At 56.4% G+C, this 12,278-nt stretch overlaps 1 protein-coding gene across 1 annotated transcript in view; it reads left to right on the forward strand.

Moving 5' to 3' along the window:
- The first annotated feature begins 2,199 nt into the window (after nt 1–2,199).
- Nucleotides 2,200–12,278, forward strand: part of NDUFA10 (NADH:ubiquinone oxidoreductase subunit A10) — a 51,701-nt gene continuing 41,622 nt past the window's right edge. Inside the window, exons 1-5 of the mRNA XM_049614554.1 lie at nt 2,200–2,358; nt 5,732–5,900; nt 6,629–6,844; nt 9,195–9,281; nt 12,031–12,152. Of these exons, the coding sequence (XP_049470511.1) occupies nt 2,284–2,358; nt 5,732–5,900; nt 6,629–6,844; nt 9,195–9,281; nt 12,031–12,152 (669 nt within the window). The 5' untranslated portion in view covers nt 2,200–2,283. The remainder of the gene's footprint in view (nt 2,359–5,731; nt 5,901–6,628; nt 6,845–9,194; nt 9,282–12,030; nt 12,153–12,278) is intronic.

The raw sequence follows: 12,278 nt of genomic DNA on the forward strand, positions 1-12,278 counted from the left end.
TCCGTTACCGCGAGGTTTCCGTCACTAGATTTATGATGCTCGTTGGTACTAACACATTAGGTATCATACAGTATCTCAGAGACTTGAGAGATTATGATTTGGGGGACAGCCTTTTCTAAGTGTACTTTACATAAATGTGAATCTCACCAGTAAAGCCTCACAAGTTATGTGATCTCAGGATAGTGCAAGTATCTCCTATTGATCCAGAAACATCGCTTTTTCCTTATGAACCAATATTGAATCTTCTCTCCTTTGGTTTCACTGTTGTAGTGATCATACGATCGCTCAAACTGAAGCTGGACAGAATTATAACTTGCAGGGTATTTATAAATGGAGCTCATTTGGAAATGAATTTCCTGAGTGCACTGTTTCCTTTCCCAGTGTTTCAGGACAGGGAAGGACAGTATTGGTCGTAGCTGGCTATCAAGGTCCCATAACAGGGTGTTTACGAAGGGCTCACAACCAGGGACACTCAAAACATACTATTTGTGTACCAAGAGCTTAACTTACTCTAGTTACTAGATCTGTTTAAATAAATTTTGGTTTTAAAAAAGCAGTTATATGTAACATCCCTTACTTCAATATTCCTCACAAACGTCCGTGTTCAGAGCTGTGTCCAGTAGAATGTCTCTTGTCCTTCTGTCTCAGGGTCCAGCCCTGGAGGAGGTACCAGGGAGGAGACGAGAGGAGGCCAGGTCTGCAAAGTGACTTCACACCCAGAACAGAGCAGGGTTGGGGGGGAGGGGGGATGCTGGGAGGCCTGACCGTGGTTCACCTGTCAGGCATGTGTGAAGAGCTTCAGGGCAGTGGTGTCTGATATTAACTTAACCTGACTTTGTTTCCGACTGGACTGTGGTCTCTCTCCCTTTCTCCCTCTGCGGTCGGTACAAGTTGTTCACACAAGAACTTTATCTTGGAAAATAACATAAAGCATGTGTCTTCATCTGGGGTCAGGCTGGGAAAGATCCCAGCGAATGGGAGTTCTGGAGGCAAGATACAACGGGACAGGTAACAAAGATGAGAAAAGCTGACAGAGCCCCCCGCCCAGAATTGCAACACCTTGGAAAGGGCAGTGGGCTCCCCAGAGTGATGGGACACCTTGGTGATTCCCTGGGGCTGGAGGACTTAGGGCTCCCTGGTCACACCTGCTTACTGGAGGTGCGTGTGCAATGTGTCAGGGGCTCTGCTTGGGGCCGGGGACACCATGGAGGTAGGATGTGAACGCGGCGCCCGCTCTCAGAAAACGCAGGGTTTAGAACAGTATTTCTCTCGGTGCCGGCCACTGACATCAGAATCCGCTTGTGAAACAGGTTTCAGGGCCTATCCCCGGTCTCCGAAGGCAGACGCTCTGGCTTTGCGGAGTAGGACTCTGCACTGTGGATAAGCAGGATTCTCGCATCGGAGAAGCATCATTGGCCGACCTTCGTGTTCACAACGGCATTCCCACTCGGGCATGCAATTCCACGATCGTTCCAAAAAGCCGAAGCCGAGAGGAGGTTAAACGATAGAAACGTCCGGGTGTTGAGAAGAAGCCCGAGAGATGGGAGATTCGGACACCTTTCCGAACGGCAGGCAGGAAAGACATCTCACGTGGAAGTCAACTCGTGCTAACCGGGGAGGCGAGCACCAGGACCCTCGAAAGGACTGCGGTGATGGAGCACCCACAGCGCGCGCGTGTTCCAGTGTCGTCCGAGGTGCCGCACGCCCTGCCAGACCCGGGGTCCCTCGGGCCCGGCCGGGAGGACGAGGACGCCGGAAAGGGCCCTGGGGCGGCCAGGTCCGCCCGCGGCCCCTCTCCCTTCCCCGCCCCAGTCCCGGGCCACCTTCCCGGCCTCGGACGGGCTTCCGGCTCCGGGGGGGGAGCGGGGGCGGGGAAACCCAGGTGATTTGCAGGTCCGCCCGGGCCGGCCTCGGGGCCGCGGGCGGGAGCGGGGAGTCCCGGGCGCAGCACCTGCCAGCGCCGGGGCGGCCTCGGGACCCCGGCGGAGTCCCGCCGACGCTCTCCAGCGTCTCTGTCGCAGCCGCAGGCCCAGGTCGGGCGGCCGGACCCCGCGAAGGCCGAGCGAGGCGCAGGCGCAGGGGGAGCCCGGCCGGGGCGGCCGTCCAGAGGGAGCCCACACCCCGACGCCCTGCGCCTGCGCCTGCGCCTCGCGCCCGGACGCTCCTGACAGGCGTCGCGCGGGCACCCCGGCCGTGACGTCACGGCGGCGCGCCGGCCGCGGAAGAGGACCCCGCCGCGACCGCGTCCCCTCGGGTCCTTGAGCCGGTGCGGACCGCGGAGCCATGGCCTTGAGGCTGCTGAGAGGGCTCCCCGCGTCGGCGGCGGCGCGGGGCCTGGCGGCGGTCGTCCAGCGCGTGGTGAGCGGCAAGCGGCGGGCGGGGGGAGGTGCCGGCCAGTCTTCCGGCGCCGACTCCCTCACCTTCCCGCTCCTCGGGGCCGCGGCTGCCGGGGTCACTCTCGGGGGGACACCCGCGGCCCCCGGAGTATTCGGTCCTGAGTCGCGGGCAGGTTTGCCGGGGGCCGGGAGCTTCTCCGGGCCGTGTCACCTGAGCTCCGACCACAAGGCTTGGAGGGGAGCGGAGGTGACTCGGCCGCCGGGCCGCCGTGGCGTGGGAGGCCAGCCTGCAGGTGCCCCGGTGCGGCAGGACGACGGGCGCACGAGCAGGTGCGGCCGAGCCTAGGAGAGCCCGGGGCCCGCGCTCCTCATCCACTATAAGCGGCATCCACCGCTGCTCGGTGAAGCCCAGTTGGGGCCCAGCCCTTGCTGGGCGCCGCGGGGATGTGACTGTGGAGCAGAAAGCGAAGAGAAGGCGTTGGGTTAGATCCGAAGGGATTAGGACTTCCTACGGCTGAGAACAGTGGGATGACGTTGACGCAGAGAGAACCAAGGAAGCAAAAGAACTGAGGCCGGCAACCTTAGGGAACTTTATTTTGTAACTGTGGTCGCAGAGTAGCGTCTTTGCTTGCTAAGGGCTGGAGCTACATTGGTGTCAAATTGTAAAGGGACTTGCTTGACCTCCTTCCTAAAGATTTTGATGAGAGGATTTTAGAACAGTGCAACTGTCTTATCAAAGTCATATACGTGTTTTTAGGCGATAACTCAGACCGCCAAAGAAAAGTGATTACCTTTTTAATATCTGGTGTCCTGGGAATTGTGATCGTGGAAGTGAGGGACCCAGAATAAAGGAGGTGATATTTTGCTGCAGTACATGCACTAGACAGATTGCTCCCCCCCGCCCCATAACCGTTCACTTCCTGGTACTTTCTACAGCAGATATAGATGAACTTCAGTAAGTGGGAGAAAAATGAGTAAGAAGAAAAGGGTACACACCTTGTTACTTGAATACGCAAAGGAATGGGAAATGTGTCATGAAAGATCAGTTATTGCATATGATTCTAGAGAGCAGTAAACGGGACTGAGGATGGGAAATTGTGGAGAGTACTCCTGTAACTCTATAAAAAAGCACTTCCTAAAGATTTTGAGGTCGGGGAATGGCTGATTGCTTGACGAGACATTACCGTGCACCTGCTTTGTGCCACATCGGTGCTATGTTCAAGTTGTGGACGCAAATGGAAACAGTTTGCGCATGGCTCATACGTAGCCTGGAGGAGGGGGTGATGGATGTCTAGGGTTCAAGGTACAATACGATCAACATCTCCTTATCATCTCCTCTGCTTTTGCCTGGTCCACTTGGCATAGAGCCTGGCCCTGCTGGCTTTGCAGCACTCTGGCCTCCGGACATTTGTGCGAACAGTTTCCTCTGCCTGAAGGACCCTCTTCCACATGTCCATTTGGCCAGTTCCCTCAGCACCTTCCAGTCTTTGCTCAAATGTTACTCTTTCTTCAGAGGCTCCGTAGCCACCTGTTGTAACACACAGCCCGGCCCATGTGCCATGCTGCCCTCCACAGCACTTCATATGCTGTTGACAGTTGAGTCCTGAACAACACAGGTCTGAACTGCGTGGGTCCGCTTATTTGCGATTTTTTTTTTTTTATAAGTACAGTGTTGTGAATGTAGTTTCTTTTCCTTATGATTTTCTTGGTAATTTGTTTTCTAGCTTGCTTCATTTAAGAATACGGTGTATGATACATGTACAAAGTGTGTGTTCATCAACTTTCTGTGTTACCGGTAAGGCTTCCAGTCAACAGTAGGCTATTAATAGTCAAGTTTTCAGGGAGTCAGAAGTTGTACGTGGATTTTCAACTGCATGGGGGGGGGGTGTCGGCACCACAAACTCCTGTACTGTTCAAGGGTCAGCTGTAACTTCTCTGTTTTGTTGTCCTGTGGAACGCTTTTGCTCATATCCCCATCCCCAGCTGTCTAGAAAAAGCACACTGCATCGTGTGGGCTCCTAGTAAATACTTGTTGAATGAATAAGTAAGTGAATGAACGTTTTTTCATACAGTTTTTGGCTATTTTTGATACTTTAAAAATAAGCTATGAGTTTCTATTCTTCCTTATTCTGTCACTATTCCTTATTGATCTCTACAACTTTTATATACACTAATGATTTTCTTAGTTGCTTGCTTTTTGATTGTGTTGCTTTCTGTGTGCGTGTGTTGTGTGCTGTGTAGAGTAGATCATGTGGCTTTTGAGCAGAGAACGGGTATGTTGGAGACAGGAGACGAGACGTTGTGCTGTGGGTGAGAGATGTGAAGAAGTCTGCACAGTCAGTGCAGTGGGGACAGGGGCAGGACAGTTCGCTCCTGAGAGGTTTAAGAATTAAGGTCAGTAGGATTTTGTGAGTGCCTGTAGGGTTGGAAGGAGGAGGAGGATATCCAAGGTGATCCTGTGTTTGCTTGGTTTTGCTTGGTGGATAGCGGATAGGGAACTTGGGAAGGAAAGCAGATTTGGGGGTTAGGGTATGGATGTTAACTTTCAGTTTTAAGCCTGTTAGTTGTCAGATACCTTCAGGACTTCTGGATGGAGCTGTTTAAAGGCAGGTAACCAGGTCCAGAGCTCAGGACAGGAATCTGGACTAGAAAAATGCTCTGTTCCCTTACTCCTGTCTTCCCTTCGCCTCCTCCTCCCTGCCTTTCTTCCTTCCTTCCTTCCTTCCATCCATCCATCCATCCATCCATCCAACTTATATTGAACATGATAAGCGTATTCTGTTTCAGGCACTGTTCCAGGCCCTGAGGATTTAACAGTGAACAAAACCAACAATCCCCCTGTACTTATGAACTTACGCTGGGGGGTGGGGCAGGGAGACCGGTAATTAAATAACTAGGTAATAAAAATGTAGATGTTGGCTTTTTTTCAAGTTTATTTATTTTGAGAGAGCGTGCATGAGCAGGGGGAGGGGCAGAGAGCTAAGGGAGAGAGAGAATCCCAAGCAGGGTCTGCACTGTCCGTGCAGAGTTTTGAAACAGTTCCATCCCACAGACCATGAGATCATGACCCGAGTCGAAACCAAGAGCTGGATACTTAACTTACTGAGCCACCCAGGTGCCCCTAGATGTTGGGTTGTTTTTCTTTTTTTTTTAACGTTTGTTTATTTTTGAGAGAGAGAGGGAGACACAGAATCCGAAGCAGGCTCCAGGCTCTGAGCTGTCAGCACAGAGCCCAACATGGGGCTTGAACTCAGGAACTGTGAGGTCATGACCTGAGCCAAAGTCGGATAGATGTTGGTATTTTTCTCACCAGAGGTCTTCCTGGCATTTTTACCTAATAGCTGCTGGTGCCTGCGGGAAGTGGAATGCTCACGTCATGCTGTTGTGTTTTCCAGGAAGGAATTCATACAGGCGCCCAGTGCAGGCTACAGTATGGCCCTTTGGCATACATACTCGGCGAAAGAACAACCAAAAAATTCACAGAACACAGCAAAGTGATAACTGTAGACGGCAATATCTGTTCCGGAAAAGGCGAGCTTGCAAAACACATAGCAGAGAAACTAGGTATGGATATATGTCACGTGGAGCTCCTTTCTCTCAGGTGCATCGTTGCTTATTTGAGTTTGGTTGTACTTTCATATAGACTGGGTGGAACTGGGCCCGAGGTAGGTATTTTACATTTTTAAGATACACTAAAATCTACTTTTAATCTTTCGGATTTGGAAAGATTTTTAAATCCATACTGGCTGTCAGTTTGCGTTGGAACTTTTTCTTGATAATGTCAGCAGAGCACGTTCACGTGAGCGGTCTCACCCGAGCTCTGTGACGGTCCTCCAGGGTGGGGCCCTGATCACTGCTGTCGCTTGCAGACGGGTGAGCTCCGGAGGGGGCTGCTGTCGCGCAGCTGGTGAGTGCGGAGCCGGGACCCGAACCACATCTCCTGACTCCCGGTGAAGAGGCCATCGTACTTCCCGTGGTAGCTGACGGGCTGGTGCCCAGTCGCACGTTGGGGGCTCCCCGCGGTCGTGGGCCGCTCTCCTTTTCGGGAGGAACTCCCGCGAGGGTACCAGGGACACACTGTAGGCCGGCCCTTTCGCTGACATGCTTGTCTTCCACGAGTGCTCCGGACACGTCGTCTTGAGTGTCCTGTGTGGACGCAGGCGTGAGGGTGACTTGCCCCGGGTCCTGTGCCACCGGCCTCCGCCCTGTATTCAGATGGGGCTTTCTTTCTGTGAGTCCCTGCTGCCCGCCGATGGCGGGGGAAGCGTTCGCATCACATTGCTTCTTCTCAGGCTTGAAGCACTTCCCCGAAGCCGGGATCCACTACGTGGACGGCGTGACGGGAGACGGGAGGCCCCTGGACGTGGAGCTTAGCGGCAGCTGCAGCGTGGAGAAGTTTTACGAGGACCCGAGAAGTAACGACGGCAACAGCTACCGCCTGCAGTCCTGGCTGTACGCCAGCCGCCTCCTGCAGTACGCGGACGCCCTGGAGCACTTGCTGAGCACGGGTACGGTGTCCGGGCGGCGCTCGGGCGTGTCCTGCACGTGAACCCCTTCTGGAATCGCCATTGTAGACTGCCACGAAGCAGAGCTTTTCTTTAAGGGCGTTTGGGGAGGCAGGTTCTGTCTTTTTAACAGGATCATAAATTCCCCGAGACCCACGCTGCTATTGCTTCGGAATGAAAGTCCCCGAACCGTGTTTCATTTTCGCGTGCCGGAGCGAGGGGTACGGATTGTGTGGAATTTCTGTGCCGCCAGTGTAGGCATGGCAGTGAGATGTTCAAAGCCGTGGAAGAAAGAGAGAGCCTCTAAAGGGCTGTGAGGAAGTGGAGTCAGACTCCTGCAGACGGGGCTGTGAGTCACACAGAGATGTGACACACAAAGTAAGCTCGTCCCTAGGGCCCAGAGATGGGCTGGGATCCGCCATCAGTCCACTGGGGAGCAGCGAAACCTGGAGGAAGGGCAGCGGTGGTGGAGGCAGAACACGCAAGGCCCCAAGGGCCCGGACGACTGGAAGGGGGGTGTGTTTCTGGAAGTCACTGGAAGCCGGCAAGAGATGGACGAGGACTGTATGTTGGGGCGGGTACCGTTTGCAGCCTGGGAGACCAGCAGCAGGGCTCAGGACATAAAGTTAGCACAGAGCGGGGTCCAATCCAGGAGGGACTGCGTTATCCTGGGCACCAGCAGCGTGGGTGACGCTCGGCCCCTACCCCAGCGTGCTCTGAGAATCGGTAACAGACGCCGGGGTGCTTGGGCATAGCTCCCAAGCCTTGGCGGTGCTGAGTTCGCAGGTGGAGATGACGTGTGTGCACGTGAGAGGAGGGGGTGCACATTGTATGAGCCTTGTGTCCGCCTCTTACGACAGTGATGGCCACGCCCGGTCGCCAGTTACCTGGTGAGCCATTTACAGACCGCTCAGCTGCCGCCTGGAGGGTCTGCTTCGTGGGGTGTGAGGACGAGAAGGTACAGCATGTTTGACGGGGACCCCAGGTGACTGACGGAACTGGTTTGCAAAGCGGCATTTGGGAACCACTGCCAGGAGGGTTCCACGTATACGACACAGGCCAGGAGGTGCAGGATTCACTCTTGACCGAAACGGTTACAGAGGAGTCTAATTTTTGTCTTGGGTGTTCAGAACGTCCTTAGTGGTACTTTTCCTTCTATGAACGGAAGCCCTGATTTTCGTTGGTGCTGCTTCTAAGAAAAGATGCGGTCACCTCGTGATGTTCTGTACCAGGACCTGGCTCACGGGAACTGGTTGGTGGCTTGGGATTAACGCTGACACTTGGCTCATTCCAGATTCTTTCTGAAGCATACTTCACCTCTTGGGACTCTCCCTTTCTTAAAGTTTAGAAGAATCACTTTAAACAAAAACTTACTCGTCTCTGTCTGTGTTGTACTAACCGTTAAGTGTTTTGTGAGTGCCCGTTGCGTGAGGTGCATTCTAGGAGCTGGGGTTCAGAAAGTGAAGCCCGCACCCTCCCGGAGCTTACGTTTTCCTGGGGAGATGAACAGTAAATGCGGGGGCGTTCAGTGCCACGTCAGGTCGTGAGAAGCTGAGGAGGGGTTTGCCGTGGGGCCGGGGCCCTGCTTGCAGGTGGGAAGGTTGGGGAAGGCCTCTGTCCTGGCACAGCTGGGCTGAGCCCGGGGGGACCGGTGCTCGGAGTGGCTGTAGTCACAGGAGGCCCCTGTGGCAGGAGTGCAGTGAGTGAGGCCGGAAGTGGACGGGATGAGGTCAGAGAAGTTGCCCGGGCAGGATGGGTTTTCCTCTGGAGGAGAGAGGAAGCCACTAGCAGATTTGAGCGGAGGAGTAACGCGGTCTGGCTTGAGTTTTGCAAATGCCCCTCTGTTGCTGTGAGAGCAGCCGGGGGCGAGCACGGACGCAGGGCCTACTTGGTGGCGGGGGCGGGAACCTCGCCAGCGGTGAGGAGGCCTGGCTGCAGGGAGGCAGCTGCGGCGGAAAGGTCAGCTTCTGGATGTGCTTGGGAGGACGCCGGTGGTTTGCTGATGAACTGGGCCCGGGGGGAGAGTGGTGAGTGCCGCCGGGGTCTGGCAGAGCAGTCGGGGTGTGTCGGGATTGCAGTGAGCAGGTGGGGTGGGAAAGCTACGGAAGCTGTGAGGCACCTTCCTCGTAACTGGGGGTTTCTGCTGCAGCCGGCGGAATGAGATGAATGTTACGTTGCCCGAACCAGAAATGTTCTAGTTCTCGAAAACAGTCTCTCGCTTACGAGCACACATACGTACGTTTGAACGGTATGGTAGAGAACTTGTCTCTTTGTAAAGTGAAATTACTCGTCTCTGGGGCCTTGGGTTTTTATCTGTCTGAACTTTGAATTTTGTTTCCCTGTTTTTAAACAGGACAAGGTGTCGTATTGGAACGCTCCATCTTCAGCGACTTTGTTTTCTTGGACGCGATGTATAACCAAGGATTCATCCGGAAGCAGTGTGAGTCGGCGTTGCGCTCAGGCCTTCCTGGACACGCGGCGTAGCTTCGTGAAGGCTCCGGTAGACTCCCCACGCGGCCCCTGCTCTTTCCGGCACGTCTGTTAGGCAGCCGGATAGAAGCTAGTACCCGTTAAATTTCCGCAGGAGAAAAGCGGGTTCCTTCCACCCTCTCTTCCTCCTAAATTCCCATCTCCCAGTGGAAGCGGGGAAGCGTTCTGGATCCTTGAACAGCTCAGCTCCCGGATTCCACCCAACCTTCCTGAGCTGCCCCGACCCTCTTCGGTCTTGCAGGATACCGCAGCCACTGTCTCTGATCTGTGCTTTAATTTCCCTGAACTGGCCAGTTTTTTAGTGTATTATCTTGTTCTCAATCGGGATGTCTTCTTTTTCTTGTGGCTGCACCTGCATGCCAGCGACACCATCATCCTTTCCCTCTGTCTGATGTGCTGCCGGCCTGCCGCGTCCAGGGACGGTAGCCCCGGTAGGGTGTTGTGGAAGGTCTGACGGTGGCAGATGGACAGGAGCGAAGGCCTCTCCTGAGCCTGGTGGCCTGACTGAGCGGTTATGGAACCACGTCAGGGTGGGGCCGGGACGTGTAGGTAGGAGTGCGCCAGGGCGGGGCCGGGAGAGCCTGTGCCGTCTGCCTGTGGCCGTGTCCACCTGAGCGCTCGGCTGGCTGGGGCGGTGGTGGCTCACGCCTGGAGGGCAGAGCGAGAGCGCTCGGTGAGTGACTGTGGAGAGCGAAGCAGGCCAGGAGACGGCCCGGGATTGAGGCGCCCGGCCGTTGGTCCGCCTGCCCGTTCTGCGGTTGGGGTGCCCGCCCGTGCTCGCGGGAGGGGCCGCGGCGCCCTTGCTTCTGGCCATGGACCTCACAGGCTATCCGAGCAGCGGCTGCGGGCAGTCAGACAGCCTTTCTGGGACGTGGGCTGCGTGCCGGGCTTCGTTTTAGGCGTCGGGGATCTGGGGCGAGGAGACGGGGAAGCTCTTGCCGTCCTGGCCAGGGCGGGGCCGGCATTGAAGCAACGTGGTCGCCGTTACTCCGGGACCCTGTGGAAGCGCCCAGAACTCTGGCTGGGAGACGGGGTGCAGTCCGCCACGGCGTCCTGGATGAGCCCGGAGCAGTCTGGCAGCAGGGCAGCGGGTGAGCGAGGTGCAGCGTGGCAGGGAGGCCAGCGCGGGCGGAGGACGGCCCAGGAGAGGCAGGTAGGGCGGGAGGAGGGGAGGCTCGCGCCCTGGCCGGGGGGGGCTTGGCTGTTTCCTGAAAGTGGCGAGGAGCCACCCAAGGTGTCGGGTGTGGGAAGGATGTGGTTGCGTTGCGTTCGTTCGTCTGAAGTACGTGTTCGGTGAGGGGACATCCAAGGACAGGAGGCCAGAGGTGGGGATGTCAGAGCAGGATGCCACGCCGACACCACAGCGGGCAGGGCGCGGACCCGGCTGGGCAGGGCGGGGCAGGGGCAGGCCCGGCGACCGGCCTTGTGAGGAGGAGGCCGGGGAGTAACTGGGCTCAGCAGGCTCCTTGCCACGTGAAGAGGACGGGGCGCGGCAGCGGGCCGAGGAGCAGGTGTCCCACACGGGCGTGTGAGCTGGGGACCCCTGAGGTGGCCAGGTGGTTGCGTGTCCCAGACGCGGTCTGGGGGATTGACGCGGACAGAGGATGCGCTTGTCCCGGGAGAGTCGGGAGAGGGAGTGAGGACTGAGGCCAGGGTCCTTGGGGCTGGCTTCCGGCTCTCTGGGGAGGGAAGCCCGCTGCGGAATCGCACCCAAACGGGGTCGGTGAGGGTGGCAGGGGCACGGTCGTCACCGAGTGTGTGGGATCTCGTGGGACGGGAGCGGAGAAGTGACCCGGGGTGGGGGGCAGTGGCTTTTGCGAGAGTCAGTTCTGTGTTGGGCTGGGAGAACAGATTACTTTGGGGTGGACGGCACACGCACAGCCAGGTGTAGGGTCCCCTCAGCCGTGGGGACTCCCAGAACACGCCCAAGGAGAGGCACTTGGCGGAGGAAGCGGGAGAACGGACGTCTTGCCTGGGGGTGGGCAGGACCAGACAGGAAGCCGGGATGAGGCCGAGTGTTAGAACGGTGCCCACAGTCCCGTGAGGCTGGGTCACTTACTTGGAGTGTACCACCGTCGTAGCCTGTCCCTCCGGTCCAGACCCTTGTGACCTTGGGTCAGAGGTCCGCCTGAATCGCCCCCAAAGCAGGCGTCGCTAGCAGTGGTCACCGGGACTTTTCTCTACAGCAAAGTAGTTGTCTTTCTGTGGCTCTTCGTGTGATCGCTTCTGGAAGTTTCTACCATGTGAAAATCTGCAGATGGTCGTTTCTTGACATTGCTGCTGTGGCGGGTGAGGGTGGTGGTTTCGTTCCAGCGACCCAGAATGTGCTCTGGCTGCCTTTCCAGTGGCGTCATTGTGCGCCAGAGGACGTCCAGGTGCAGGGTGTTCTTGGAAACGGCGCGGATGGGGTTCGGCACCACCGGCCGTGCGTGGCTGTTGTGCGTACGGCTTGCTCGGTACGGCGACAGCTTCAGGAGGATTTCCCCCAGCCTTCACTGCTTGCTGCTTTGTTTTCTCATTACTAAATCTGCTTCAGAAGGTCGGTCTGCGTAGCTGATTAAATTTACTAAAGTAGGTTGAACCCGAGTACATGTAATCAGATGTTTTTCAGTTGAGTTTTTTGAAAAGTAAAGTATGTACGAGACTTCCACAATGTGGACACTCCTGGGTGACAGACGTGTCCCGCTCGTGTGTGGCAGGTGTGGAGCACTACAACGAGGTGAAGAAGGTCACCGCCTCTGAGTACCTGCCTCCCCACGTGGTCATCTACATCGACGTGCCGGTTCCGGAGATCCAGAGTCGGATTCAGAAGAAAGGAAATGTAACCAGCTCTTAAATTCAAGACCCCGCTCGTTTTGCGTGTCCTCGTTGTTGCGGTGCCAGTGCTCACGGCACTTTGCTGAGTCGCCACCTTCCTTCACGGAGCCGGGCGGCACCCACAGCGGAG

This window comes from Panthera uncia, assembly GCF_023721935.1.
Source record: "Panthera uncia isolate 11264 chromosome C1 unlocalized genomic scaffold, Puncia_PCG_1.0 HiC_scaffold_3, whole genome shotgun sequence".
In the NCBI taxonomy this organism is placed as follows: Eukaryota; Metazoa; Chordata; class Mammalia; order Carnivora; family Felidae; genus Panthera; species Panthera uncia.